Genomic DNA, 25,990 nt, shown 5'->3' with positions numbered 1-25,990 from the left:
GAGCAAGAGCGTTTTACCCGTGGAGAAAGGATAAACGTGGGTCGTAGTTTATCGACGTAGGCGTCTATGCGCAAGAGAGCAGTGGCGCCGGAGCGACGACGTCCGTTGTCGTCGAGGGATGGCAGGACGGAAAAGATCGATCGGCTGTGGCTAGAAATCGCAACCCCGTGTGGACGTGGCCGCGTGGAACGAGGGCGACGGTGTAAAGCGGTGGTGCAGACGGGAAGGAAAGGCAAAGCGTAGGGTGGGTGGGGTCGCGATCGCGCGGCCGCGCGCTCGCTCTCCTCTTCTAGGAAGTCGATGCGATCGCAGTTTCGAGCGAAAGTCGCGCGAACGGTGACGGGAATCTACGCGAAGGAAAGAAAGGAAGGACGAAAGGAAGGGAGGAAGACGCGAGGAAAAGGGAAATTAGAGTGGTGCGTGGAAACAAACCGAATACTGCGACAGATCGCGATGACTCGCCGCTGGTTCTCCCGCCTCGCTTTTCTCGCGATCTATCCTGACAGGCTCGTCGATACGTGATCGGTTGGAACGCGAGTCTCGTGCGGTCGTGAGATTTATACGCCGATCCTGGGGCAACTTTTCCAGACGGTGGACCTACGTAAGTAGAAGAAAATAGGAGGCAACGTAGAATGCCGGCAAGCGTGCTAATACGCGCAAGAAAGCGACATTCCCCTTTGCGGACGATGGCTGCCGACCTCAAGCTCGTGCCCGAGCCCGAGCTTTTGTCCCGGACCTGCCACTCTGATCGATATTTCGCCAACCCCGCTGCTTTTCTCTCTCTCCCTTGGTGTTTCTCCACCCCTCTCTCCTTCTCGCTTTCCTTTTCTACGTGTATATGCGCGTAAGCGCGCATAAAACCCCTTCCATTCTCTTTGTTTCTGCACGAGGTTTCGCGTCATTCGCCACCCTTTCTGGCTTTGCCGACCTTCTATCCGGCCAATTGCCTACTCTACTTACTCTCTATCCGCCCTGTAACACCGTCGTTTCACGAGCCGCTATGTCGTTTTCGCCGTTCCGTTTCACGCTTTTCCATACTTCGCGCCTTCTCATCCTCCTTTTCTACCATTACCTGTATTCTTCTTCTCCGCATGTGCGCCTCCCTCCGTCCGTGTAATAAGAAAAACGACGGCAGTTAAGAAACTGCACGGCAGCGCGAGAAACAGAGTTTTCCGGTTTACCTTGAAAGCGACGCGTGACCGTCTCGAGTTCAGTCGTTTGCATTTGCGCGTCGTGCGAATTAACCGTCGCAGGAAACGTAACGGAGCGTGCGGGCGTGTTCGTTAGCGGCTCGCGTATCTTCGTTCTCTCGCGCGCGTATATACCCTGCACGCGAGCGTTCGCGTATCGTGATTTTTCTGCCAACCACGCGACAGTGAACGAGACGACGATAGTCGTCTGGCGGATGAGCCAGCGACCACGGGAACTCTCGATCTCGCCGAGGGTAAAAAGTGGCGGAAAGTGACAGAATCTCGACGGTGGCTGGAGCGTCGAGCTGTCGGACGTGCACGAGGCTTCGACCTTCGTTTCGAGATTCCAATCTGAAAAGACGAATACAGGAGGAACGCGAAAGGGAGAAAGAGAAGCGCGAGAGACGGAATGGGATGGAGAGGCGAAACGCGGCAGCAAAGGGGAGAGACCGCGGTGCAGAGGTGAGACGTCCGAGACGATAGGCAGGGACGAAAACAGAGACGCGATGGAAGCAAACGCGAAGGGGCGAAAAGAAAACGGCAAGGTTCGAGCGTTTTATCGCTGCGCTGCTTCTGTGTCGAGTGTCCTACCGCTTTCCTCTTTCCCCCTTTGCGTCATTTCGCTGCTTCGCAAGAAGAGGATATCGCTGTTAACTTACCTCACGGATATCCGCATTGTTTCGCGTCAACCAGCCAACTCAGCTGACCTACATTGGCCAGGCACCAGGCAAAATGGGATATCGAGCCACTCGATGCTCATCTACGGAAAACTACTCGCCTTCCCTACAGGGAGACCCAGGTGCCTAGCGTCGTATTCGTGTTCGCTTGTCGTCACTGTCGTGGTCGTAGTCGTGGTTGAAAGTACTCTTTCGTCCTAACACGGTTCGATATTCGACGCAACGTCCACGCTACGACGGAACTTCTCGCTCGTTTTCCTATATTTCTTGTTGGCACACGTGGATCGAACTCGGATTCAAAAAGAGAAAATTGACTCGGCCGAGCTCGTGTCTCGCTTGCCGTAGCGGCATATTCGAGGACGAACTTGATATTTATGTATCGCTAGAGACGCGCGCAGCTCTAGAGAACTTCGATCTACGATCGACGATCCATGCAACTGATTAACAGTCGAGCAATGCGATTCGTCATTGCATTTACGAAGGCACTTGGGTGCACCTCCTCTTTCTCCTCCTTCGATCGCGTTAAATATATTCGATCTGACGCCGAGCACGATCAAAGTTATCGGAATAACACGACGACAGTGTCCGAGGGCATAGAAGAGCGCAGCCAAATACAATGGAAAGTGCGTGTTGTTGCTTTACGTCGCGTTATAACGTTGCGCTTTAATAGTTGGAATCGTTTCAGTCGCGTAACTAAATCACAAGGCACGCCGATTAGACGATAATCTATGGTAATCGTCGATCAAGGCCGATCGCATAAGCTGCCCAGACATTCGGTACGTTTTTGATTGGCATCATTCACTGTTAATGCAACTAACTCGCTGCCCCTGCCCCTGCCCCTGCCCCTCTCGCACCTTCCACTTCTCTTTCTTCTCTTCCTCGTTTTCCATCTCCTTCTCCATCGAGCCTCCTTCCTCCTCTGTGTTCCTTCTCCTTCTCCTTCTCCTTCTCCACTTCCTCCTTCGCACTCCCCTTCCAACTTTCTATAAGTCCGCGTGCCGTACTAAAAATAAAGTTAATGCCGAAGCATCGTCTTTCGTATGCGCCGCCACGAAAAGAAGAAAAAGCGGCAGAAAGAAATTGTCGACGGGTCGGCCGAACACGAGAAAACGCGTTCTCCTCTGTTACTTCCATGACGTTCGGTGAAACGGATCGCGAACCGGTGTCGATCGCCGGAAGCAACCGATACGCGAACATTCGAAGCGAAGGAAGAAGAAGAAGAAGAGGGAAGAGAAGCGAAGGAAGAGAAAAAAGACAGAAGGTCGAATAGGGATACTCGAGTAACTCGATTGAGAGATTCGTGCGTTCGAAACGCCATTAGTTTTTTTTCCTCTTGTTATTACTGTTATTGCTATTATTACTCTTATTATTATTATTATTATTATTGTTATTATTATATAGCAATTGATAATAATTGGAATTGACAACAGGTATAGCTGTCAAGCGACGAACAACCAAGTTGACGATACGATACCGCCAGATTGGTCCAAGTGTGCTCGATATCTCTGCGAATTATAGCTTTTCCACGGAGAGACGCGTGTATCGGGAATACGTGGTGTATGAAATAAGCGAACAGGATTAAAATGCAGGAAGAAAGACAGGAAGATACGCGACACGGCACGCTCCTATAAATATGTAATAGGGTAGGTGGATGTTATTTGTTTCTTCGTCAAAAATAGATATTCCATTCTAATAGGTATTAGAGTTAGCATTCTAATAGACGTTTGAATAGATATTCTCGACGAACGAATGGAAACTGAGCGAGGTCGCTGCGGCAAATACACATTTTCGGACCAACACCCTCTTTGGAAAAGCGGATGAGATCGAAGCCTCCTCTTCTTTCGTTATCGGATAAAGGAGCTGAAAGAGGGACGAGGAAAGTTTTGGGCTCGTACACGACGGTATATGATACGAGAATAGAAGAACAATACCGAACGCGCGAGGAGAGAGCGATGCCTTCCCCGTATTATTTAAGGAAATCGCGAACGACTTCGGGAAATTCTTCGGTTGTTTCCACCTTATTGCCTCTCGTTCCAAGAATTTCTGACCGATACAGCGCACGATATAATAATCAAGAGTGATAGAAATACGCGTAACGATATATCAAGACAGCGGCTGACAGAACGATAAGAGAGAACCGTACGGACTGAGCGATGTTACAACTGTGGCGCGAATAAAACCACTCTTTCCTATGTTTTGTCTACGTAGGAAGAGTCGCCAGTCCGACGACTGGATGCACAAAATTAGTATCACGATACCTTATCTCACGGGAGTCGCTGCATAAAGGTTTCTATGCGTCATTAAATATCCATTATACGCGTCATACCACGATAGGCGTATGAACTATTCAGAAGCTGTATCGATCGACTCACGTGAATTCGAAAACGTCGGAAAGAAGTCGATGATGTTGCAAACGCACGCTGTTTTTTAAGTTTACTTTCCTATCGTTTCCGTCATTTTTCGATAAACGAGCTGGCCCAAGTAAATCTTTTCCTGTTCTCAGCATCGAATACCGAATATCGATGAGAAATAAAGTCGAACGGTTCGGCTTGCGAGGGACTCGGCGTACGAAGAAGAAAGCAAAGCCTCGATCTCGTTCGATTCTCCAAAGAGGATCTTCGTTCGAGAACGCGTATTTCACGCGAGAAGATATTTTTAACGAAGAAACGAACGATCGACATCCAGCTATTATACCAAATAAGTGCGTATCGCGTGTTCTATGTTTTACTCTCGGACGCGTATCTCCGCGTGTATCGCGATACACGTATCTCCGTGTGAAAGAAGATCTGTTAAACAGTAATTTCCAGTGACCGATAGCAACTGAGATTCCAATGCTAATCGTTCACGCCCCCTGACACGATTTCTTTTTTTTTCTTTTGGGCGGGCCGACATACGCCTACCGACAGCTCAAACGACAAATGGACAAATTCATCCCTTCGTATCGTGGTTCTCGCGATCGTAGTCGTGATTGTTGTCGTGGTCGTAGTTGCGATCGAAATCGCGATCTCGGCGAAATACGAGAAGAGATACAAGTATAAATATATGCAAGAGATGCTACTCGTTTTTATCAGCGCTCGTATTCGTTTCTTTTTTCGCAGATTTCGTCGAAATGAGGGACCATCCGTCGCGCCTTTTCTCTGATACGAGGTAAGACGGTGATTTACCTCCTATCAAATACAGTGGCTACGAAAAGTATTCGAACCCTATTTATGTACGCACTAATTAATTCTACTTTATTTTCAATGCTAATTAATTAGGTCGAAATTCTTACATTCGTCGTATCGTTTAACGATGTTCTTGCACGATTGTCGCCGATTTTTATGCAATTTCTCTTATTCTCTGTTAGAGTAACTAAAGAAATGAAACTCGCATACAAATTTATTTCGCTCGTTAAACGATACAACAGACGTGAGAAACGACGATTTAATCTATTAACTGTGTTATACTGTTGCAGAACGGACGCGTAGAAATGCCAGAATGAGAGGTAAGAGAGACTATCCTATTCTTCGTCGAATACAAGAAAAAATATGAGTACCATCGCCGGTTCGAAGATTATCCTGCCGCTCTGATTGATTAGTGATAAGAGCATTTAAATTTGTTCGAAGTAACGTCGTATTAATGATTCGAATTAGAATTTATTAGCTTTTTATGCGATCAACAGATCGACGGTTCGTTGGACGTCTAATAATAATATTTATCGATATAAACTGCTATTTACTACATTTGCCGCTTATTACATCGATCTTACAATTACTATTTGCATACGATTTACATTAAACTGCTTGCATTGGATCTTGTTTACCGTGATTTATCATTCGGATACTAAGGATATCGAAGCCGAAGAGCTTATTACACAAAGTGTAATTGCACGAGATTTAACGATCGCAAATGTCAAATTTATCATCGCATACCTTTGCAACGAACTCGGAAATCTGACATTTAAAAATCAATCTAATATCCGTTTTACATTTTTAATGATAAAAATAAGAAGAAAACGTTATATGCCATTGCACATAGCCACGATGATTCCAACGAGTAAAACCTTTGCAATTTAACGTATATTCGTAACTTTGCGATTAAACGTGTTGTCAAGGATAAGCGAATTTTCAAATATTTTTAAACGATGCTGCTTCGTTAACGCCGTTGATTAGCGAGACTGCGGAATAACACGGTACTTGCAGGAGTGGCGTTTCTGGGAACGGTGAGATCGGCACGCGGAACTTTCCTGAGGATGCTCGTCTTCGTCTTCCTGGCGACGTTCCTCTGGCTTCAATTTCACGTGATCAGCCTGACCGGCCGAGATTCCTCTGGACAGGCCTCGTCGAACGAGACGCTGTTCTCCCTCGTACCGCAAGAATTACATAGGTAAATCAGGCCGTGCAAATACGCCTTTTCACCATTTTCAAGAAAAATCCTCGTCGCCAGTACGTACGATAATACGTGCGAAAATAATAAAAAAAACAAAAAGACAAACGAGAGAAAAACAAAGATAAGTAAGACGTTGTTTGGCAAAGAGGGATAAAGAAAGAAAGAAAAAGAGTTGTTCTTCCAGGTTTCTGAAAGATCGTCGAAATGGTTCTTCCTCGACGTTAACGAACGCGAGCACGGAAACGTTAACCGAGTTCGAAATAGCGGAGATTCGTCGAAACATAGAAAGGGCGAACGCCGAGCAAAGAGTGTACAACGAAGAGTCTTTCGGTCCTTTGGCTAACGACGCTCCCGTAATAGTGATTCAAGTGCACACACGGCTCACCTACCTCAGACACCTGATCGTGTCGTTGGCTCAAGCGAAAGGGATCGAGCAAACCCTTCTGGTCTTTAGCCACGACGTTTGGCATCCGGACATCAACTATCTCGTGCAAAGTGTCGACTTCTGTCGTGTCGTGCAAATATTTTACCCTCACAGCATACAGACTCATCCTCGAACGTTTCCCGGCGAAGATCCGAACGATTGCCCTCGAAACATTCGCAAAGAACAGTGAGTAATCCTCTTCTTTATCGAATTCTTTATCGACCGTAGTGTTCTTAAGACGGGATTTTTAACGAGCGTTGGATTATGGGGGGTCATTGTGCGATCGCTATCTGATATATAACGGACTGAAACAGTTTTTGATCGGATAAATCGTTCGCTTTATATTCCAAGAAAATTGGAAAAGAACTTAGAGCAGTTTGAAGAGTATAGTAAAATGTTTACCTGATTGCAAAAACTTTTACATATTATTGCTGCATGCGGTAGACGCGTTTGTACCGATGCAACGAAGAAACGTGCTTCTGTTTTCTTAGTAGTAATTTTCGAACGCTCGTGCGCCTGTTAGAATAAAGGAGAGAATTGTAAATGGAAACAATGCAATGAGGTCGTAAAATAAAGCGCTAAGAGTCACTAACTGTCGTCGCTACATTCTCTATGCACGCACCTGCGTCAGGTTCTTGTAGGTCAGGTGCGTCATCTTCTTTAGATCAGTTTCTATCTTCCTTTACAAGGAAATAATTACTTCACTTATCCATTAAATTTCGTTCTATAATTACAGATAGTTTTTTTAACGTAGCGTAATAGTTTGTCTATATTGTAACAATCGCTGATCATTTGAAACTGAACGAGGGAGAACAAAGACAACGAGGGAATAAAAATTACGAAAGTCCAGTTTTCGCGAATATTTCGAGTATGTAATACTATAGATACAAAGGGTAGAATTTAAAATTAGAATTAAAATAAAAATTTCGCGGTCTGACACTTATAGAAAATCCTGTCTTTGTCTACCTCGAACACGATCCTCGACGAACCTACACGCTCTCGCTCAAAGACGTTAGGACGTCTCCTTCTTTTGACAAAATCTTGCGTTAATCGGTGCAGATTATGAATTTCAAATTGCTGATAAAATCGTTAATATATTAGTAACGCGTAATTTCTTTACCGCGTAAATGTTATTTCTTCGTACCATTATTATTCATAATGAATTTTTAATCTTTTCCAATTTTGAGCCAATATAATAAGAACTGTCCCAAGACCTTTGAGCGATGGTGTACGTTTTCTTCCGCACATGTTCGCCGCTATAACTCGCAACTCCACAGAGCTCTGAATCTCGGCTGCATCAACGCAAAGCATCCGGACCTCTACGGACACTACAGAGAAGCCAAATTCACGCAGACGAAGCATCACTGGTGGTGGAAAGCGAACCGCGTGTTCGATCAATTATCGATCACGAGAAATCACACCGGCATAGTTCTTTTCCTCGAGGAAGATCACTACGTCGCCGAAGATTTCCTACACGTTCTCCGACTGATGGAACGTACCTGTAAACATAGCTGCAAAAGATGCAACGTCCTGTCCCTGGGCACCTATCTCAAAACCTACAATTATTTTGCCGATTTCAGTCGAAAGGTGAGAGATTCACACGCGTCGCACTAATCGCTCCGATCGCTCTAACCGCTCTGATCGCTCTAATTGCTCAAATCGTTCTAACCACTCTAATCGCTTTACTCGTTCGGTGCGCGAACTCGACACCTCCTTCCCTAACCAGACATGCAATCGAAAAATCGTGCTTCGCGAACCGTTAGCTTGCGCGATCTCTTACTTGCTTCGACCATCCATATTCCTCGCTACTCGATCGCTGTGATCTCTCGTTTCAACTGATTTCTCGCTCGATTCGAAGGCCACAGGTGAATGAACGCATATAAGCGACACTGTCTGCTTTTCGTGCCATCATTTCAAAATTCAACTCACAGTCGACTAATATCACGTGCAAGTTAGCTCTGCATTTGATCATAGGATCAGATGGATACGCGTTGCTGCTATTATCTTGAGAATTTGAAAGATTTCTCGCGAGGCATTGTGAGCTTATCATCCACTTTCGGAACGCTTACGTATCTTCGAATCCATCAGGTTATTCCCTTCTTTAACAGTTTCATATTTAAAATAGTTTTGTTCAGTCATCAAGATGACATACAAAGCAGAAAATCAACAAACATTAAACGTACAATATTTTCCCGTGTGGCCTCTGTTTCATTCTATTGTGTTAGTTGTTTGACTTAACAGCTGCACTCTCTCTCTCTCTCTCTCTCTGTCTCTCCCTCTCTTCGCTCTCCTCTTTCCTCCGCTCTCCTCTTCTTACCGCCGCGTTTGCGACAAGTCGTGCTTATTATTAAGAGACAAAGAAGGGAAGGAGAGTTAGCTAAGAGTAGGGATAGATAAAAGGAACGAAGGAACGAAAAGTTAGGGCGCGAGAGGTAGGCAAATTCGAGTCGATCCGAATAAATAAAGAATGTGTCGCGAGACCGCGTAAGAATCGTTGGACGATGGGTGCATACCGAATTATCGTCGTATCGAATCATCAGCTCGATTTCAGTATGAATATCTGTGTGTCGATGTTTCACGCACGCCTCGTCCGTTAGTTCCTTGGCGTCAACAGCGCCCTGCAAAAGGAGCTACTGCGTGGATTAAAAAGATCGGAAGCATCGGCGAGGCAACAGTCGGCTAAAGCCGAAGACGTCATCGGTACCAGTGACAACGGAAGAATCAACGGAATCCCAAGCAGCAGCAGCAGCAGCAGCAGCAGCAACAGCGGCAGTGGGAGCGGCAGCACCGGCAGTAGCAGCAATAGTACTCCTACTGGGGCGAGCAACAGCAAAAACAGCAGCGTTAACAACACTGGCGCTGCCGCCATCCTACCAATCGCACGCAACGCACAGATCGTGCAATCTGCCTCCGCATGGGCTTTCCAACTCCTACCCGAACTCTACAATCATTATCAAAAGGTTGCCGACATCTTTCGACGACCCTCGTTATGCGTGCAATTCTCTCCATCCTTCCCCCTATCTCTACGAAGTCGGGCGCGCACGTGCGCACGCACGCGTTATTTTCTCCGATTTTCCCGAAATTTGATCGTCCTGCGATAGATTCGCGATCGACGATTTAACACGCCATTGCGCATGATGATGCTAATGCAAGCTTCGAGTAATCGTTCAGGGTACACTCGTTAATCTGAGAAAAGAATGCTGGACGTTGTTAGACAGCGATTAACGAGCTCTATGTATACAATAAGTGGCGTTGTATGAGATTTCTGTTGTACATGTAATACACAGTAGCATGCACGCGCGTGCGCGCACGCGCTCACGCGCACCGATCGTCCCGCGATCTTCCTATTTCGTTTTATCCTCGCTACGATACTGTAGTTGCATCTTAAGAACCGCGCTCGTGATATTTCATTCAGGCTGAAGTGATTCCTTGGATCTCGAGCAAACACAACATGGGCATGGCGTTTAATCGCGTCACTTGGAACAAATTGAGAAAGTGCGCCGCCCAGTTCTGCTCGTACGACGATTACAATTGGGACTGGAGTCTTCAACATATCGCGCAAACCTGTATGCCACCGAGCAAAGGACCCGGAATCGCGCCTCGTACAGAATCCGGTTTAATCACGATGATGATGCGGGCGCCCAGAGTTTTTCACATCGGAGAATGGTGAGTCGGAATAATTCTTTCTTTCCTACTCTCCTTTTTGCCTCCTCCTTTAAACTTATGCCTCCTTTATGCCTCCTATCGTATTCCAACGGATACCTAACGATTATAGGAAATATACCACCTCTGTCTTTCCACACGTCGTATCTCCCTGTAGCGAAATACTTTTATGATCGTTAAATCGATGATCTATGAATGTTACCAATACCAGCGGAGTCCATCACAAGAAAACCAATTGCGAATCGACCGCTGTGATAGCAAAGGTTCAAAACGTCCTAAAGGCTGCCCGAGACCATCTTTTTCCTACTCAACTGACGCTTACTGTAGCTGGCACTGCGAAAAAGACGAAGCTCAGGAAGGGCAACGGCGGATGGGGCGACACACGGGATCATCGGCTTTGTTGGAACATTACCGTTTATCCGGATCTCGTTTTACCTTGAGACCAAACTCTCGAACGAACGACATCGAAATATCCTTTCAATTTCTTCTTTTTTCTTCGCAAACCCTTCTCTATTTCTCTACCTGCCTCGTTCTTTGTCCCGTTGTCCAAAAAGTCGCATCCCGCTCAGCCCGTTTCGTTCCCGCCTCGTCCTGACTCATCCAGTTTCGTCTCTCGTGGAAGATGCTCGTTTAACAAGTTCCTTCGCGTCGACGAATTATTGTATCGATCCCACGGTCTGCTATCAGATCGCGCGGCATCCCTAGCGGCGTACTTATCTTTATATTCGTGCTAAACCTAGCAACCGATTCAGTCGGCGGAAGCACATTTCGCGCTTAGCGACTCAGCTCCTTAACGAATTTGCGTCTCGACCGGTCGCCGAAGTCCCAGAGAAACACGCTTATCACGTATTCTAGTCATCGTACCCAATGATGATTAACGATAAATGGGTAACAAAAACAAATGGTCGTTGTCTGTCTATAAATTGCTTCCAGTAAGGTAGCGAACAACGTTAGACTGACGATACTCCCCGCTCGAGACGACCCAGACTTTTGAACTTGGAGTGACTCCGAGAGCGAACCAAAGCCATCCACGAGTCGCGAAATTTACATAGGATACGTTTTATATTTGTAACGAGAATCAACGAAAATAAACGAATCGACCGATTTTCTCGTATCTATTATCTTCTTCAAACGTTTATTATCTTATTTCGCTCATTGTAAATCGAGTATATCGTACCTCGGTTGGTCGGCAGTCGTATTTGTACAGGCAATTAATTGTTTCGTACCATCACCTATAAATATCAATGAAAAGAATATCCTTCGTAAGCCGGGTGCACGACTCAAAATCGTCTGTCTTATAATCCTAAAAGTTTCGCGTATGTCGGCACGTTATCGTCGTACTCCACCCACATAAAGTTTCCTGCTATTGGTCCTTCCAAGTTGTATTTCTCTGCGAACTTCTTTATGTTGAATCGCCTTCGTTGAGGACCATCCCTGAAATTCGTATCAACCGGTAATTCGCGTTTTATCGCTTGCCAATAACGCGTTATTAGCTGGTAATTAATAGAAAGCAATTAGTTCTTTGGGGTCGTATATCTGCTCTCAGCCATCAAAACGAAGAACCAGTCAGACTGTACGTTATACTGCCACATGCTTTGGAAATATACAAGATTTTTAACCCATTAAGGATCAAGCAATAGTTTATCATAACACGTACTTTATTGTACATAATTTATTATACGTACTATAACTTCTTGAAATTATGTAAGATTGTAGAATTTAAGTGCAAAAAAATAGCACCGAGAAAGATAATAAGCGATATTTTGCTACAATCCTTGATATTTTCTTTCGTAGTTATACAATTAAAAAGACAAGATTCGATAACGTAAATTGATTAAAATAATTGCAAATAGAACGTTACGTTAACGCAACTTTGATCCTTAATGAGATAACAAGATCTCACAATTTAGGTCAGTGCACCGTGAAATCGAAACTGGTGATTACGAACTTCGGTCTTCGGACATTCCTTTGATCGTACTATTAGCGTCCGTTCTACGAAAATTAATTCTGATCACCACGGTGTCTATATTGATGCTCAATACGACCACAAAGGATTAAAAAGCACGCAAGATATTACATATTTACTATGCACGCTCGACTTTACCTGTTGCTCAGCCTTCTCTCGTCGAATGTAATGGATCCTTGATTCTGCTTGTAAACGAGAAAGACATATCGATGTTTACCGCTACCTTTTGGCGGCGCTGGACCAACATATTCCGCTAGTACCTCTCCTTTCGCGACATTTTCTTCTGGAATATTTCCGACCAACCAATGTCGAAATTCTCGATTGTATCCCTTCCTAGTCGGTACGTCAGGATCTGCGCATGAAAGAACGTCGGAATCTTCATTAGTAATGGCTTTAACGAGCACCGAATTATGAGGCATCGAATCATCGATCGATCAAGAGCCATGGCAAAGAAGAAACAGTGAACGAAAGAAACAGGTTTGTTCGCGTCGACTCGGTGAAAGTTGTCGCGAGTTGCACGCCTCGAAAGTTTCACAAGGATAAGGTAATGTATATAAGGTCGCGTTCTTCTCCATAATTAACTTGAATCGTCTCTAGCCTCCAAACAAATTTGCACTGTACGAGTTTACACTCTGCTGACTTACCTGTCATTACAAGCGTGTAAAGTACTCCCCCTTCGTGCTTGTAATGAATCTCTGGAATCGTTTGCGTCTCCGTGGGAGTTAACTCATTTCCAAAATCGATCACTTTGTCTCCGTACTTGACCTAACTCAGATCCATACACGTTATTGCCATAAGATAAATATTAAATGAAATAACTAAATAATATCATTTAGTTATATCAAATAATTTATTTGATACTTTTCATCTTTTAAACTATTCAAACACACGCATCTATGCCAACTAGATTCAGCTTTCTCCTTACGATACGCTTGCATTTGCACTCCCAGACTCACACTAACGTTAAGTGCAATTATTCAAAAAAAACTACACCTCGATCTTCTCTGTTGGTGCCGTGTCTAGTATATCGGGTACGATTTGTGCTTCCTCAAATTTTGTACGAGTATCTGTACCGGTGATAATATGGATACCGCAGACAAGAATTCCTGCAATTTATTTTGTATCTCATATTTAACACACAACGATCCGAAAATAGTGAAATTAGGTACATAGTTGTATTCGCGATTCGATTTTAATTAAAGATATACACGTACCTATTATCATGGAATACTTCATCTTTATCTCGTTCTGTTGCACTTAGCCTCGACAGACTACACACGCTCGACTCTGTAGAAACGTTTTATCCTACCGACTACGTCCCCCACCCCTTTCCTAGCTTATAACCTGACAAGAATTCCTATTGCATTTAACTTTTCTTTTCATTTGGCGTCGAACGACCATGATTCTCCCCCTCTTTTCGCGAATGTTCGCGTCCTCTTATTTGCTACTTGGCGCTCCTTTCCTCACAACTTCTTTCCTTTTCAAAATCCTCTAAAGAGGAAAGTAGAAAAACGCTAATCATTCTATTAAATCAATGATCTTAAGTATTAGATAATATAATATATATATGTTACATAGTTGATGGAACAAATGTGCTGGTGGATCGAATATTACAATGATACGTTATAACTTTATTTATTTTTGTTCATTGTGTACAGGTGTTACATTACACAATGTAAAAGGGCTTGTACTACATGAATGAGCGTTTAATATCAAATTTCATACAAAATATCTGCGCACCAATCTCCAATATCTATATACCAGGTTTCATATCCCTCATATTCTATCCATGCTATGTACTTAACCTCCCAATTGTTTATATAAAAGTGGAACATAATCGTCAAATTCTGCCTGGTACATGTTTCCAGCAATAGGGTCTCCCAGTTTGTATTTTGCAGCAAATTTTTTAATAGAAAAATTTGCTCGATTATCCCCACTGCGATTAGTCAGACGAGGTTCGTCGAATGTAAGCTTTTGAGGCTGCTTATACAAAAGGAACACATAGCGATGAAGTCCGGTGCCTTCTGGTGGACCTGAACCGATGTACTGAGAGAGTACTTCACCTTTGGAAACGTCAGAACCAGGAATGTTTCCTACCAACCAGTGGTGCCATTCACGAAACTTTGGTTCTTTGCGGCTTGGTGCATCTGGATCTGGAAGGAAAATATAATAAATTAATCTAACTGTTAATTAAAAACTACTATTATATGTGCAACCTATGCAATTTTACGTTGTCAAATGTCCTATGACTGGATAAAAATCTGCAGTCTAATTATAACATTTAACGGCAGGAAGAAATTTTTACATAGATACCATTTCTTTAGTTGTGTTAACAAAAATATGACATTACATTAAAACCTGCAGTGTAATTACTATAAAAATTTCAATATTCTTTCAATACGTACCAGTCATACAAAGGGTATAGAAAACACTTGCATCGCCATCCCACTTAACAGAAGGTGGATCTTTCACCTGTGTCGGAGTCAACACTTTGCCAATTTCAATGGCAAGGTTATTTGGATAAGTGACCTGTAGTACATTTTGTGGAACCTTGTCTATAACGTCGGGTACGACACCATGAGTTTGCAACGCTTGAGCCATGGAAGACAAAAGACGAGTTCCAATTTCAACGAGAGGTTTCCTTGCAATTAATGAAGCTGAAAGTACACCAAGTAATAACAGACGACAGACTACGAAACTAACAAATAATCCATTCTTCGCAATCGTAACCAAACCAAAAATACAGCAAGGTTATCGCAAATGGTCAATAGGCAATTCGTACAAACAATTTGACCGATACTGAGCAACCGTTTTTGCATATAATCGATAATCTCTTATTAACTCGCAAAGAAAACAAAACATACAATAAAAAAAGAAAAACACAAACGAAGTAAGGTGAAAAAAAGAAAAGATCGCGTATTCTACGACACTAATTATTACGTGCTACATTGGAAGGAGAGTAATGCGACACGCTTTGATCAATTTTTCTAATAGATATTACTTGCGTTAATTGAAAGCAGCATGACACCCAACACGGACTTTAATTCATAGATAAAAAACTTTAAAGAAAGAATATTAAGGAAGCTACAAATACAACTGACTTTGTAACAATCTCAGAAACCGGCACACTGTAGTCGATTCTTGTCCTTATCGTCCCCTCCTTTTGCCAACGTTTGCTCTATATAGATCGGCATACGCGTTATATATGTAGTACATTGCAGAAGCCTGTAGCGCTAACCAATCACGCGCACGAAATCATTTTGGTAAACATCGCTGTAATACACGCCATCTATCGGAATTCAGGTATTGACAACACATTTTTTTAATTATTGAATATTTATTAGAATATTAACGTATCTGATGAATTATTGCAAACATGTACATTATATTTCAAATGGAAATCTTTAATAATTTTAAAAATATAACAAAGATATCGACCTTTTGATCGAATTGCATCAGGTGTTCGGATATTTGCATTATAAAATACGAATTTCAAATAAAGAAACATAAATGCAGAAACAAAATTATTTTAATGCTATATTATAATGAAATAATGCACTATACACAGACTAAATGGAGACATTTGATTTTTCTACATATCTTCCTACATATACGCATACGCGCACATGCGTTATGTACATGTATACACATCATACGTACGTCATACAACATAAACTATCCATATACAACATTCGTACAAGCTTGCACATTTAAAGATATATTCATTTCTTCATAAACAATTGCTCTACACCCTTCTTTAGTCAATGTAACCCACTTAAACATAATTTCTTTACACTGGTGTACACATATGCGCTAAACTTTGGCGAACAAGAATATCAGGAAACAACGACGATGTTTGCAATCAGTTTTTATGCGAAAACATTTCAAGATCGTGCAAATCTGATGAAAATACGATATCGAATGGGTATGAATGAGAATCCTATCCGAGAGTATTACGATACAATTTTATTCTACGACTGTTTTACTTCAATTTTCGTATTAATACTGTTTTGGTAATGTGACCTTCTTCGCATTAACTTGATATTTTTGCTGTCGTTGTCCTTTATCGTACGCGTGTACATGCTCTTTATATCATCTCTTTATAACTGATTAACTAAAAAAAATTAAGCGTATTCGCAAATTAAAGGAATTACTATTATTTACAGTAATATGTAGGAACGATCGTACAAATTTCACGCGCAAAAAGGAAAACCTTTTCCTTTTTCCTATTCCACTTTGTCATTATTTTAACTTTTAAATTTGCACCTTTATACAATTTTCTGCAAATTCTCTATCTCGAGCGTATCGATTGCTAATTATAGGAAAACAGAATAAAGACGAGAGGAACGAGGAAAGAAAAGAAAAGAGATGGTAAAAGAAAGATAAGAAGGAAAGTGAAAAGAGGAGAGAGATAACAGAGGAGGTCAGGTAAATGACAGAAACGATAACGAGGAAAATGGAGATTTATCTAAAAACCTAGACGTTTCAGATTACTACGCGTTGCACAACCATTAAATCTTAATCTTTCACCTTGCCAGCTTTTACTTTTGCTTCGGAATTGTCTGAGATCGGCTTGGTGATCAGGATGGCTCATCGGTCGATAACCCTGTGGCGAACACAATTCCTTCTGTTCCCTGTAGAATTGCTCATATCCGCCATGCAGCAAATAAACTTCCGGATAATAGAGAGCGGGATAATATTCCTTGTTACGTTGACGATCCAAACTTCGTAGAAATCGTGAGAGATTTGGACCTCGTTCCCACGAAAATTCACAATGAAACACTAGAATATTTCTTTTACTCGTATCTGGTTCAATTTCAGGTGTATTTTTCAGTGGATCTAATAGGGATTGCTCGATGAGATCTTTACTGTAAAGATTTAGAGCACCTTGAATGTGACCTGCATCGAACTCGTACGGATAACGGCAATCTACGATTTCGAACGAATTAATTCTATCGTTAAATTCTCCACGTATTAAAGCGGCTAAGGTATCGACTGAAATCGATTTTAAATCTTCGTGATGACCAACAGCTAATGGCAGGACGCATGGTTTGCTGAAATCTCCTGTGAGATCGGTATCGGTGACGCTGCGATGAATGGCAGATTTGATGTGCGCGTGTGCTTCCAATTCCGAGGACACTTCTGTCTCTGTCCCGGTTTCCGTTTCTGTCTCCATTTCTATGTCCGTTTCCATTTTCATCTCTATTTCCATTTTCGTCGATATCGTTTCTATTACAGCTGCCGTCTCTATTCCTGACGTAGAAAAGCTCTTCTGTAACGACCTACACTTTGGCATCTCGAACATCATGGCTTCACCACTGCTACAATCTTTGACGGCTTCAAAGAAGTTGTTGGATCTTCGTGATCTCTTGACTAGTCTCGGGCTCTCGTTCATCAGTGGTTCATGCCGCTTCGAAGCTCGAGCAAACGGCAAATTGAAAGTATCTGCGTCGGTGTTCTCGTCGGTAATTTCATCGATTCGCCGACGTCGTGCAACGGGTATAGTCGTCGCTAGTGGGCTACCATCGTCGAAATCTAGAGTCTTAGTCGATGAATTCGCATTCGGAGAACGAAACAAACAGGAACGTACTTTCGAAAGCGACGAGATCTTCTGACTTTCCTTTTCATATTGCAATGACAATGAGCGTCTGAAGCTTCCGCTTGTGCCGCCGTAGGTACGTGAATGCTCGGGCGTGCTCTGATTACTTAAGTCAGGATTCGTTGATGTATTCGCGATCTCGGCACCGACGATATTGCCGCAGAGTAAAGTGGTGATACCATTCGGTAATTGCGTCGCATCGTCCAAATTCTCGGTATCTACCAGATCGTTGAACCCATCATCCATACTCTCGTAACCGGATGAGATGCTTCGAAAGAGGGAACATCGTGCGATTCGCGCTCGGTGTGGCGATGATCGTACCGGCGACTCCATCGGACTCCGAGATTCGATAGACATTCGACGTGGAGCAACGGCCAGGGGCTCCGCAAATCGAAATCTATCTCGCCTCGATTTTTCCTCTTTCTCAATGAAGCTTGCTCCATATCCGCTATCTTGGCTATTCGGATCGCAATCTTCTAGAGGATGACGGGTCCTTTTTGTACCGACGATCTATTACACATTAAAATACATTAATTAGACTCGAGTATTTATCACACTCTGTCGAATTAATTTTGTCTTTTGACGCTTATCGTTTGACCATGTAAAAAAATTTTAAAGACCGACCCGGTGTGGCGCTTCAGAATGTGACACGCCGCTTGTTCAAAATACAGATAACGAAAACTAATTCAGTCCGGGTCTAGATTAATCGACAGATTAGATTCGATTTAATTCGATTCAAAATACAACAGAAACGGAAGTGTCATTTTGACGCGCGCCCCCGTATGTGATAACTATTTTAAATATATTCAAGATGTTGAAAGTGAGCGATAAATAGCCACGAATAATGTAGGAACAGGTGCATATTTTTCTTAACGCGACGATATAAAAGGTGATGTTTTACGCTTGTCCGTAATTTAATGAAAGAGCACTAGTTAGAATTAATAAGGGTAACAAAAAAAAAAAAAAAAAAAAAAAAATTGAAGGAAAAAAAAGTCGAAATATGCAAGAACATATGTATTGATAACTATACCTTTTGCGGGCTAGTGCCATGCGGACTGTTATTTTCTTTGTCTATAGATGGCGAGACTGGCTCTGGACTGGAAAGACGTCGCGTAGCCATGCCAATTAGCCGGCGGACTTTTGGTTTAGGTTTCACTGAGCCGTTCGAAGTGTCTCTAATGTTAAATACATCCTTGAAGAGGCTGTAAAGAAAAGAAATAATTATTACATACGTTTCTACACACAGACACAATTGTATATACAATTACGAAAATACAATATCAGTTCAATGATAAACCTAACCTCTATAATTAGGTCCCGATAAAGATACGTATTTTGGAAGTTATAATTAAGAACAAAAGATTTCTCGAACTGAAGAAAATCACGCACCTTGAATTTCATTGAACACATCTTTAGGAATATTGCCACAGATATTATCGACATGTTTTACACGCAATAATATTCTACTGTGAATAAATGATTAACTTCTATAAATTGCCTAGAAATTAATCGCGTTTCTTCTTTCCTAAACACAGTTACACAATGTTAAAATAGAATTCTACGCGATTTACAAGGCTGAGCGATACAAAAGAACACGCTGTCCTTCGCACATTGCCGTTTCATTAACAAAACTTACTGCCAGAATACTTTACATATGTACAACACGAGGAAATATGGTAGAGCGAGAGCGCGCCAACTGAATGCGCTTGCGCGCGAGCACCACATGCACTTAGCAGCGCGCAAAACTGATTTCACCGGTATATCTATTCTCGCAGTTTAGAAATCACTGATCCATGTACAATAAGAGCGTATAATACGTAAAAGACATAGGATAAGACCTAATATAGTTTTAATAGGTGAAATTGTGGGCATGTTACTAAGAATTCTTTACGAACATATTGGATTCCAAAAACACGTAGATACAATGTAAACAAATTTCCCTCATGTACATATACTTCACTGGATTTGCACTGAATTTACAGACACATATTCACACGCGCGTTCACACGAAAAGTACGAGACGAAAGAGACGAAAAATCGACATAGCTCGGAAGCAGAAAATTAGCGTTATTACGATATATACCTTGTATATTGCCACACTTCACACGAATTATTAACATCTTGCCAGAACATAGCGATCAATGACGAAACACGAAGTCACAGTTAAAACCAGTCGATGATAACAAACGAGAAGAAAAGGAACTGTGCGAGCCAGGAAATCACAGTACAGAATGGCCGTATTTATCGAATTAAAGAATGAAACGACGGTACGTAAAAGCTCGAACGGTAACCCGCCGCTCGTTACATCGACTGCCGACTCGGATCAACGCACGGCAACCCGCAAAGTCGCGTACTATCTGACTGGCCTGGCGGGAAGTCTGTCTTTATATGTGGCAGCCTGGTGTGGTGGGGGGAAAGGGCCGACCAATCGGTAACTGGGAAAGGGCCCGCCTAAATCTTCTCAGGGCGTACAGGGAGAACGGAACGCGGAATCCACTCTTTAGGGTAACCGCTATGGGGGGCCCTTTTCTGCCTCTTTGCCGCCGTGTTTCGTTACATCCGTTTGTTCGTTTACTCGATCGTTCGCCGATATTTACCAGTCGCTAAATCTATATAAAATGTACATATATATAGAAGCACACTTGCGTCTGCATATGTTCCCTTACGACTTTGTAAACTTCGATCTAGTTTCGAAATAAAAGTCTATTGAGAAAATTCTTTAACTATTTAAACCTTAGCAACTTCAGGTTTCTTCGCACACGTACGTTCGCTTACTCGTTGGCTTTGAAAAATGTTATGTCTTCAGTAGCTGACGAAAGTATCTGAATATTTATAGGAAGCTTCCATGAATACATCGCGCGTGTTACAGAAAACATTTCGAAATTTCATTAATATTGTAATGAGGTACAATTGTATCTCATACATACGATACTTGAGTATCGTGATTACGTTCGTAACATCTGGTACGAGTCTGTTAATGTATATAGAAATTACAAGATATTCATCAGAGGCATACGCTCCATAAAGATTATCGGAGTATCTCGTACGTGAACAGTTAATTGCTCGTTATATTAATAATACATGATATTCTATTTTTAGCACAATTATATGTTTAAAATTATTATTCATGTTCCACCCTAATGTTTTAATGATTGTAAGCTTATGATTGCAGTAAATTACATATTTGCAAAGTCTATACATATATATCTCTATATATATATATATATTATCGGATTGATCTTAAATTTTTAATTTAACCAATATAACCATGACGGTCGTGCCTCGTTACGGTGTTAGAAATTATAAAATGTTTTATATAACGCGTGCAATATGTACGTAAAAATTCTCCTATCCATTGTATATTTGTTTCCAGTTCGAAAGCTTTTAAAGACCGTATCTAAGGCACTGATTATCAAAGTTAATTAATATAGAAGAGATCGCGTTCTCGAAGGAATTATTTAACATATCTAGAGTTATCAAACCGACATATATATTATATTGAAAGAGGAAGGAAAAGGATAAGACGGAGGAGAAGACGAATAAAGAAGAAGAAGAAGGAGAAGAAAAAAAGGAACATTTAAATCTACGCTGCTTATGTTCCCTTCTTTCTCGCGCTCGTGCCTATGTGTATACTCGGTCATTCACTGGCTAGCTCACTTTCGATACCAGGCCGGAAAAGGTTGCCGACCGTAGGAGTTGCTGCTCGCACTGAAAGGGCCTGTTCTCCTCTCTGTCTGTTACTACGCTCCTCTTTCCGTCGACTGATGCACCGACCATTCCGAAGGATGCAGCTCTCAGCAGGTACAGCTCGGTCCGTTTTTTCATTCTGCCGATCACAATGCTTCACCTGATCTCCGATACCACCCTCGCATTCTTTAAAGATTTTCACACGGACACGCCAGGTATGCGTTCGTAAGATTCAATCGCGCAAATAAGTTCGAAACGTATGTTTGCGCGTACATATGCATGTCTTATCTTGTTTAACCATAGGGATAAATAGGGAAAAGGGATAAATAGGGACAGCAGGTAGTAACTTCGCCACGCTAATTTACGCATTGCTCTCGTTGTCGTTAATAAAATTCCATTGGTACCCATCTCGTGCTTCCTGCTTCACATTTTATTGCACATTTTTTAACAATGCTGTCTTTTTTTCTATTTAATATAGATATACGTATATCTTTAATAACAAAGATTTCCTGGTAATTTATTTATGTTATCTTTTACTACGTATTTATTTATCTGCTCGTTTATTATCAAAATCGTTTAAAATCTAAAATATAAATCTTTTAACTTCTTTAAGTCTGGGTTGCAAAGTTGTGGTTACCGCTTTACACTTCTCGCTTTGGTGTGGTAATCACGTATTGAAGCAATAAACGAAGGTTAGTTAGAAGACAGACGAAGTGAAAAAAAAAGAAGCGGAGGAGAGAAGTCGAAAAGAGGGTGAACAAATAAGGGACCGAAGGAATATAACGAACGATCCATCGGTCTGTTCCCAGCAGTCATAAATGCGAAGATTATTCGCTATAGGGCATCGAACGCGCGTAACGCACAGTGCGACCATGGGGGTAGCTCAGCTGCTTACTTTGCCATATATCGGGGGTTGCAAAGGCACCCCTCGCGTACAGCTGGCTGATTGTGCACCTTCTCCATCCTCGCGACACGTTATACCCGTACACCGGCTTTAGAGACAATCTCTAATCCAACTTAGATAGCTTACTTGTGGAAAATCGTTAAAAAGTATACAGACCTGATATGAAAACCTGAATTCTTATCAATATACCAGTGCTATATACGAGTCAGTTATTTGCTTTTCAGCTAACTCCACAAATGAAGAAGTAGAGAGAGATTGATAAAATTACATATGAGATAAGCGTCGATCAAATGCTTCGTCGTAAGAGTTTCCGAAATTTCAACAAGTGGTGTTAACCGCATTGGCCCGTGAACGAGCTCGTATCATACACTGTGTCATACTATACCCGCCGCTTTTTATTAATTTCTTCGTTTCATTAGATACACGATTAACACCCAGCTCTCAAGAAACAAACGACCTACTTCTATAAGTTCATTTGTCGCGAGAAGATGACGCAGCTAGATAACGACGTAACCTTAAGGTAAATTTACAAAAAAGCAGCATCGTCTTCGACATCGTCATTTTTCTTCGCCTCTCCATTTATGCAGTTGATTAACATGGTTTCTGAACGTAACATCGAAATCAAAAAACCAGACTTATCACGTTTTTCCTTTGCTGTGTGCGCGTGTAAGTACACACTCGGCACTGGTCCAGAAACCGTCTTCCGCGGGAAACGAACGGTTCGAACGTATAACGGACTGGAAGGGAACTGGGAACTTGGAATCGGGCAAACGCCTGGCTCCCTACGACTTTGATTTTTCTATAAGAAAGAGTGCAGATGGTCGTATCCATTGTGATGGTTGGCACGTGCCAACCATGGGTACCCTGATGGTGCACCGCTAAGTGCATATACGTGTGTACATGTAACAGACACTTTCCAAACGAGCGTGTGCTGTATGCACGCATGCGTGTACAAGATACGATCGTGTACGTGTAGATACACGAAGATACGTGTACGGTGGGTGAAACGTATATTTCTACACAAACGTATAATCGTGACGATGTCCCATTGATGTTCCATTAACGACACACATCGGCACGAAAACGTGGGGAGCCATTTACGTAATACCTGACGGGAGGACCTTACACTTTCAAGATTCTCTCTATTTTCGAGTATACGCTGTGATTGTTTATTTTTAATCAAATTCGTTGACATATTATTATACATCGTACGGTATACTATACATCGATCAATTCGATTTTGCGAATGAAGGCGTAACATAGGAAGTAAAATAATTTGATAAGTACGGAAATATAAAAGTTATTCTGTCGTAAGTTGCGTTTGAGCGATACCTCATTACTCTACCGACACAGGTATACGACGTAAATGCACCTTATGTTCATTCCGCGAACCTTTCACGAGGAGAAGACACGAAATGTTTCGTGAAGATTGCACATGATCGATAGACATATAAACATTGGATAAACGTAACATTATTGAAGAACGTAACAGAAATATTTTTACATTTGTATAAAATGATGTATAAAATCTTATAAGAATAATATATAGTTTATAGAAATTTACTATGGGAAGGAAAGTGTAACGGTACATGAATCGTAGGATACAAAGTTTCAAATATCAGAAGGTTCTAGGGTTAATATAAAGGTAATAAGCAACGAAATATACCTGAAATTTAATACCAAATGTTTCGTTAGTCTAATTTCAATTCGAAGGATTTGTGGAACTATTGATTTCACTTACTGCAAAAAATTAAGGATTATTAAATTAAGGATTTATTACGTGACAGATAAAATTTCTCATAAGGGAGATGAAAACCTCCAGTTCAAAGCATATGAAGAATTCGGAATTTCCTGCGTTCTGTTAATCGATTTTATCCGTGGATCGTATTTTCTTAAAGCATTTTCCTGAGTTTAGTAAAATGATAAAATGATCGATATGCGTTATTTCTCGTTTTAATTTTATCCTGAAGATTTTCTCGAAATATTAAAACTTCTTTCTTTGTTAAAAAAAAAAACTTAAAACTAATATAATCCGGGAATCGTAGTAGGCTTAAATAGACCTGGTTTCGAAATAACGATCTTTGACACTCTTGTAAAGAGATTCGAACTGATTTCATAACCCGATATAATCGTAATGTAATCGTAAAAATACGAAAAAGGCGAAAGATCGTTGAAAGACTATGCTGATTTTGATGAGAAATTAGACAGCTGAATGTATTAGAAGAGTGTCGATGATAACGACCTCGTAACCGTAAAGCATTCTAGAGAACAAGACGGCTTTACAGCTTCCTAAACGAGATCATCATCTGTTCCTTCGGTATCCCGAAGGGTGTAGAAGACAGTCTGGTCGTTCTTGCTATTCTTCCGATACATGCAGCCGTCGCAGATGCACTGTACAGGAGATCGAAATTCGCAATATGCCGAGAAGCAGTCGAAAGAAAGAAAGGAAGACATATAGAGGAGGAGAGGAGAATAAAAATTGCTCGAACCCCTCGCTAACAGCTATCAAAAGTCCCCTCTTTTAGATGGATAGATGAAGACGAAGGGAAGTCAGAAAAAATAATCACCCTGGGAAGTGAGGAAGCAGCAGAAACGGGATAGACAACAAGAAACGCGACGCATAAAGAGCAAAAGGAATGAGGAGGACTGATAAGGTGAAAAGAGGAGAAGCATGGAAGACGAAATGGAGAAAGAGGTACACTCCGGCCATAAGCATCGGCACATCTACTCTTTACATTTATTGGAAAACTCTAACAATGGAAACTGTTAAGGAATTTTCAGTTACCAATTTAACTACTAATTGAATAACTTATCGATATATACTAACTATGTATAATTGATTAATTATCGATAATTAAATTGATGTCAATTGTAAAATCGGTCGTGAAGATTTTGAATCCTTTATAAGGCGCGTATGGTTCTAATAAATACAACTTTTACCACAAGATATTAAAATAGATACCTTAAGATATATTGTCGAAAAACAATAAGTACCTCGGCATTATGGTCGACAGGTGTTGGATAGGAACTGCTCTTTCTTATAGTTATGAAATGTATCGTTTACAATCCGTCAAGGAATATTAGCTTTATTTCAGGTCTATTAGGAAGCAAATAATCTCTGTGATGTACTGTTAATCTAGGAGTCGTATAATTGCCTCAGGTACTTATCCTCAATTCGTCGTAAAACTTGTCAAAACAAGCTGTCAAGTTATTGTAGAGGACAGGTTATAGTGAAACAATGGAAAAATACGGTTTAAAGAAATACAGCTTTGACCACAAAATATTAAAATAGGTGCCTTAAGATATATTGTCGAAAAACAAACAGTACCTCGACATTATGGTCGACTGGTATTGCACGGTATGTAAAGGTACAAAGCGATATAATAATAAGCAAGAAAGGTAAAAAAAAATACATTAAGGCTGTAAACCGAGAGGTAAAATTTGAAAATCCACAGATTTTGTTCCAATTCATCGACATTTGGGGCAAATTTCTCGATCATAGACGGTTTTAA

At 41.6% G+C, this 25,990-nt stretch overlaps 5 protein-coding genes across 27 annotated transcripts in view; 1 reads left to right on the top strand and 4 right to left on the bottom strand.

Annotated features, from left to right (window-relative positions):
- Positions 1–1,986, bottom strand: part of LOC126870731 (synaptic vesicular amine transporter-like) — a 46,864-nt gene extending 44,878 nt beyond the window's left edge. For both annotated transcript variants that reach the window (XM_050628738.1, XM_050628744.1), the window contains exon 1: positions 1,850–1,986. In XM_050628738.1, coding sequence (XP_050484695.1) covers positions 1,850–1,866 — 17 coding nt within the window. In that variant the 5' untranslated portion in view covers positions 1,867–1,986. The remainder of the gene's footprint in view (positions 1–1,849) is intronic.
- LOC126870729 (alpha-1,6-mannosyl-glycoprotein 2-beta-N-acetylglucosaminyltransferase) lies at positions 307–11,436 on the top strand. Of its 17 annotated transcripts, XM_050628725.1 has the most exons (11): positions 608–2,490; positions 2,553–2,643; positions 3,298–3,510; positions 4,966–5,014; positions 5,322–5,351; positions 6,049–6,232; positions 6,420–6,845; positions 7,937–8,246; positions 9,257–9,619; positions 10,075–10,325; positions 10,534–11,436. In XM_050628725.1, exons 5-11 carry the CDS (start codon positions 5,345–5,347, stop codon positions 10,760–10,762), a joined length of 1,770 nt encoding a protein of 589 aa, XP_050484682.1. In that variant the 5' UTR covers positions 608–2,490; positions 2,553–2,643; positions 3,298–3,510; positions 4,966–5,014; positions 5,322–5,344; the 3' UTR covers positions 10,763–11,436. The 17 variants fall into 17 exon arrangements, with proteins under 17 accessions (XP_050484688.1, XP_050484686.1, XP_050484691.1 ...); XM_050628731.1 differs by lacking the exons at positions 608–2,490; positions 2,553–2,643 and adding an exon at positions 307–601; XM_050628730.1 differs by lacking the exon at positions 2,553–2,643 and having other exon boundaries at positions 608–1,652.
- Positions 11,427–13,762, bottom strand: LOC126870753 (protein D2-like). The gene is made up of 5 exons (XM_050628786.1): positions 13,503–13,762; positions 13,282–13,394; positions 12,933–13,053; positions 12,427–12,640; positions 11,427–11,756 (listed from the first exon to the last, which is right to left on the bottom strand). The coding sequence occupies exons 1-5, from the start codon at positions 13,522–13,524 to the stop codon at positions 11,618–11,620; spliced, it is 609 nt and encodes a 202-aa protein (XP_050484743.1). The 5' UTR covers positions 13,525–13,762; the 3' UTR covers positions 11,427–11,617.
- Positions 13,763–13,907: 145 nt separating this feature from the next.
- On the bottom strand, positions 13,908–15,553 carry LOC126870752 (protein D2-like). 2 transcript variants are annotated; one of them, XM_050628785.1, is made up of 3 exons: positions 15,390–15,553; positions 14,694–14,945; positions 13,908–14,441 (listed from the first exon to the last, which is right to left on the bottom strand). In XM_050628785.1, exons 2-3 carry the CDS (start codon positions 14,887–14,889, stop codon positions 14,089–14,091), a joined length of 549 nt encoding a protein of 182 aa, XP_050484742.1. In that variant the 5' UTR covers positions 14,890–14,945; positions 15,390–15,553; the 3' UTR covers positions 13,908–14,088. The 2 variants fall into 2 exon arrangements, with proteins under 2 accessions (XP_050484742.1, XP_050484741.1); XM_050628784.1 differs by having other exon boundaries at positions 15,290–15,471.
- Positions 15,554–15,799: 246 nt separating this feature from the next.
- LOC126870726 (M-phase inducer phosphatase 1-like) overlaps positions 15,800–25,990 on the bottom strand; it is a 29,824-nt gene continuing 19,633 nt past the window's right edge. For 2 of the 5 annotated variants that reach the window (XM_050628710.1, XM_050628715.1), the window contains 2 exons: positions 18,918–19,089; positions 15,800–18,397 (listed from right to left, as the gene is read on the bottom strand). In XM_050628710.1, coding sequence (XP_050484667.1) covers positions 16,757–18,397; positions 18,918–19,089 — 1,813 coding nt within the window. In that variant the 3' untranslated portion in view covers positions 15,800–16,756. Of the gene's footprint in view, positions 18,398–18,917; positions 19,090–19,189; positions 19,940–19,970; positions 20,536–25,990 lie in introns of those variants that run through there. The other 3 variants (XM_050628711.1, XM_050628713.1, XM_050628712.1) reach the window with 3 other exon arrangements.

Source organism: Bombus huntii, chromosome 10, assembly GCF_024542735.1.
Source record: "Bombus huntii isolate Logan2020A chromosome 10, iyBomHunt1.1, whole genome shotgun sequence".
NCBI lineage: Eukaryota > Metazoa > Arthropoda > Insecta > Hymenoptera > Apidae > Bombus > Bombus huntii.
Note: the sequence above shows the minus strand (reverse complement) of the source record. Positions and strands in the feature narration are given on the sequence as shown.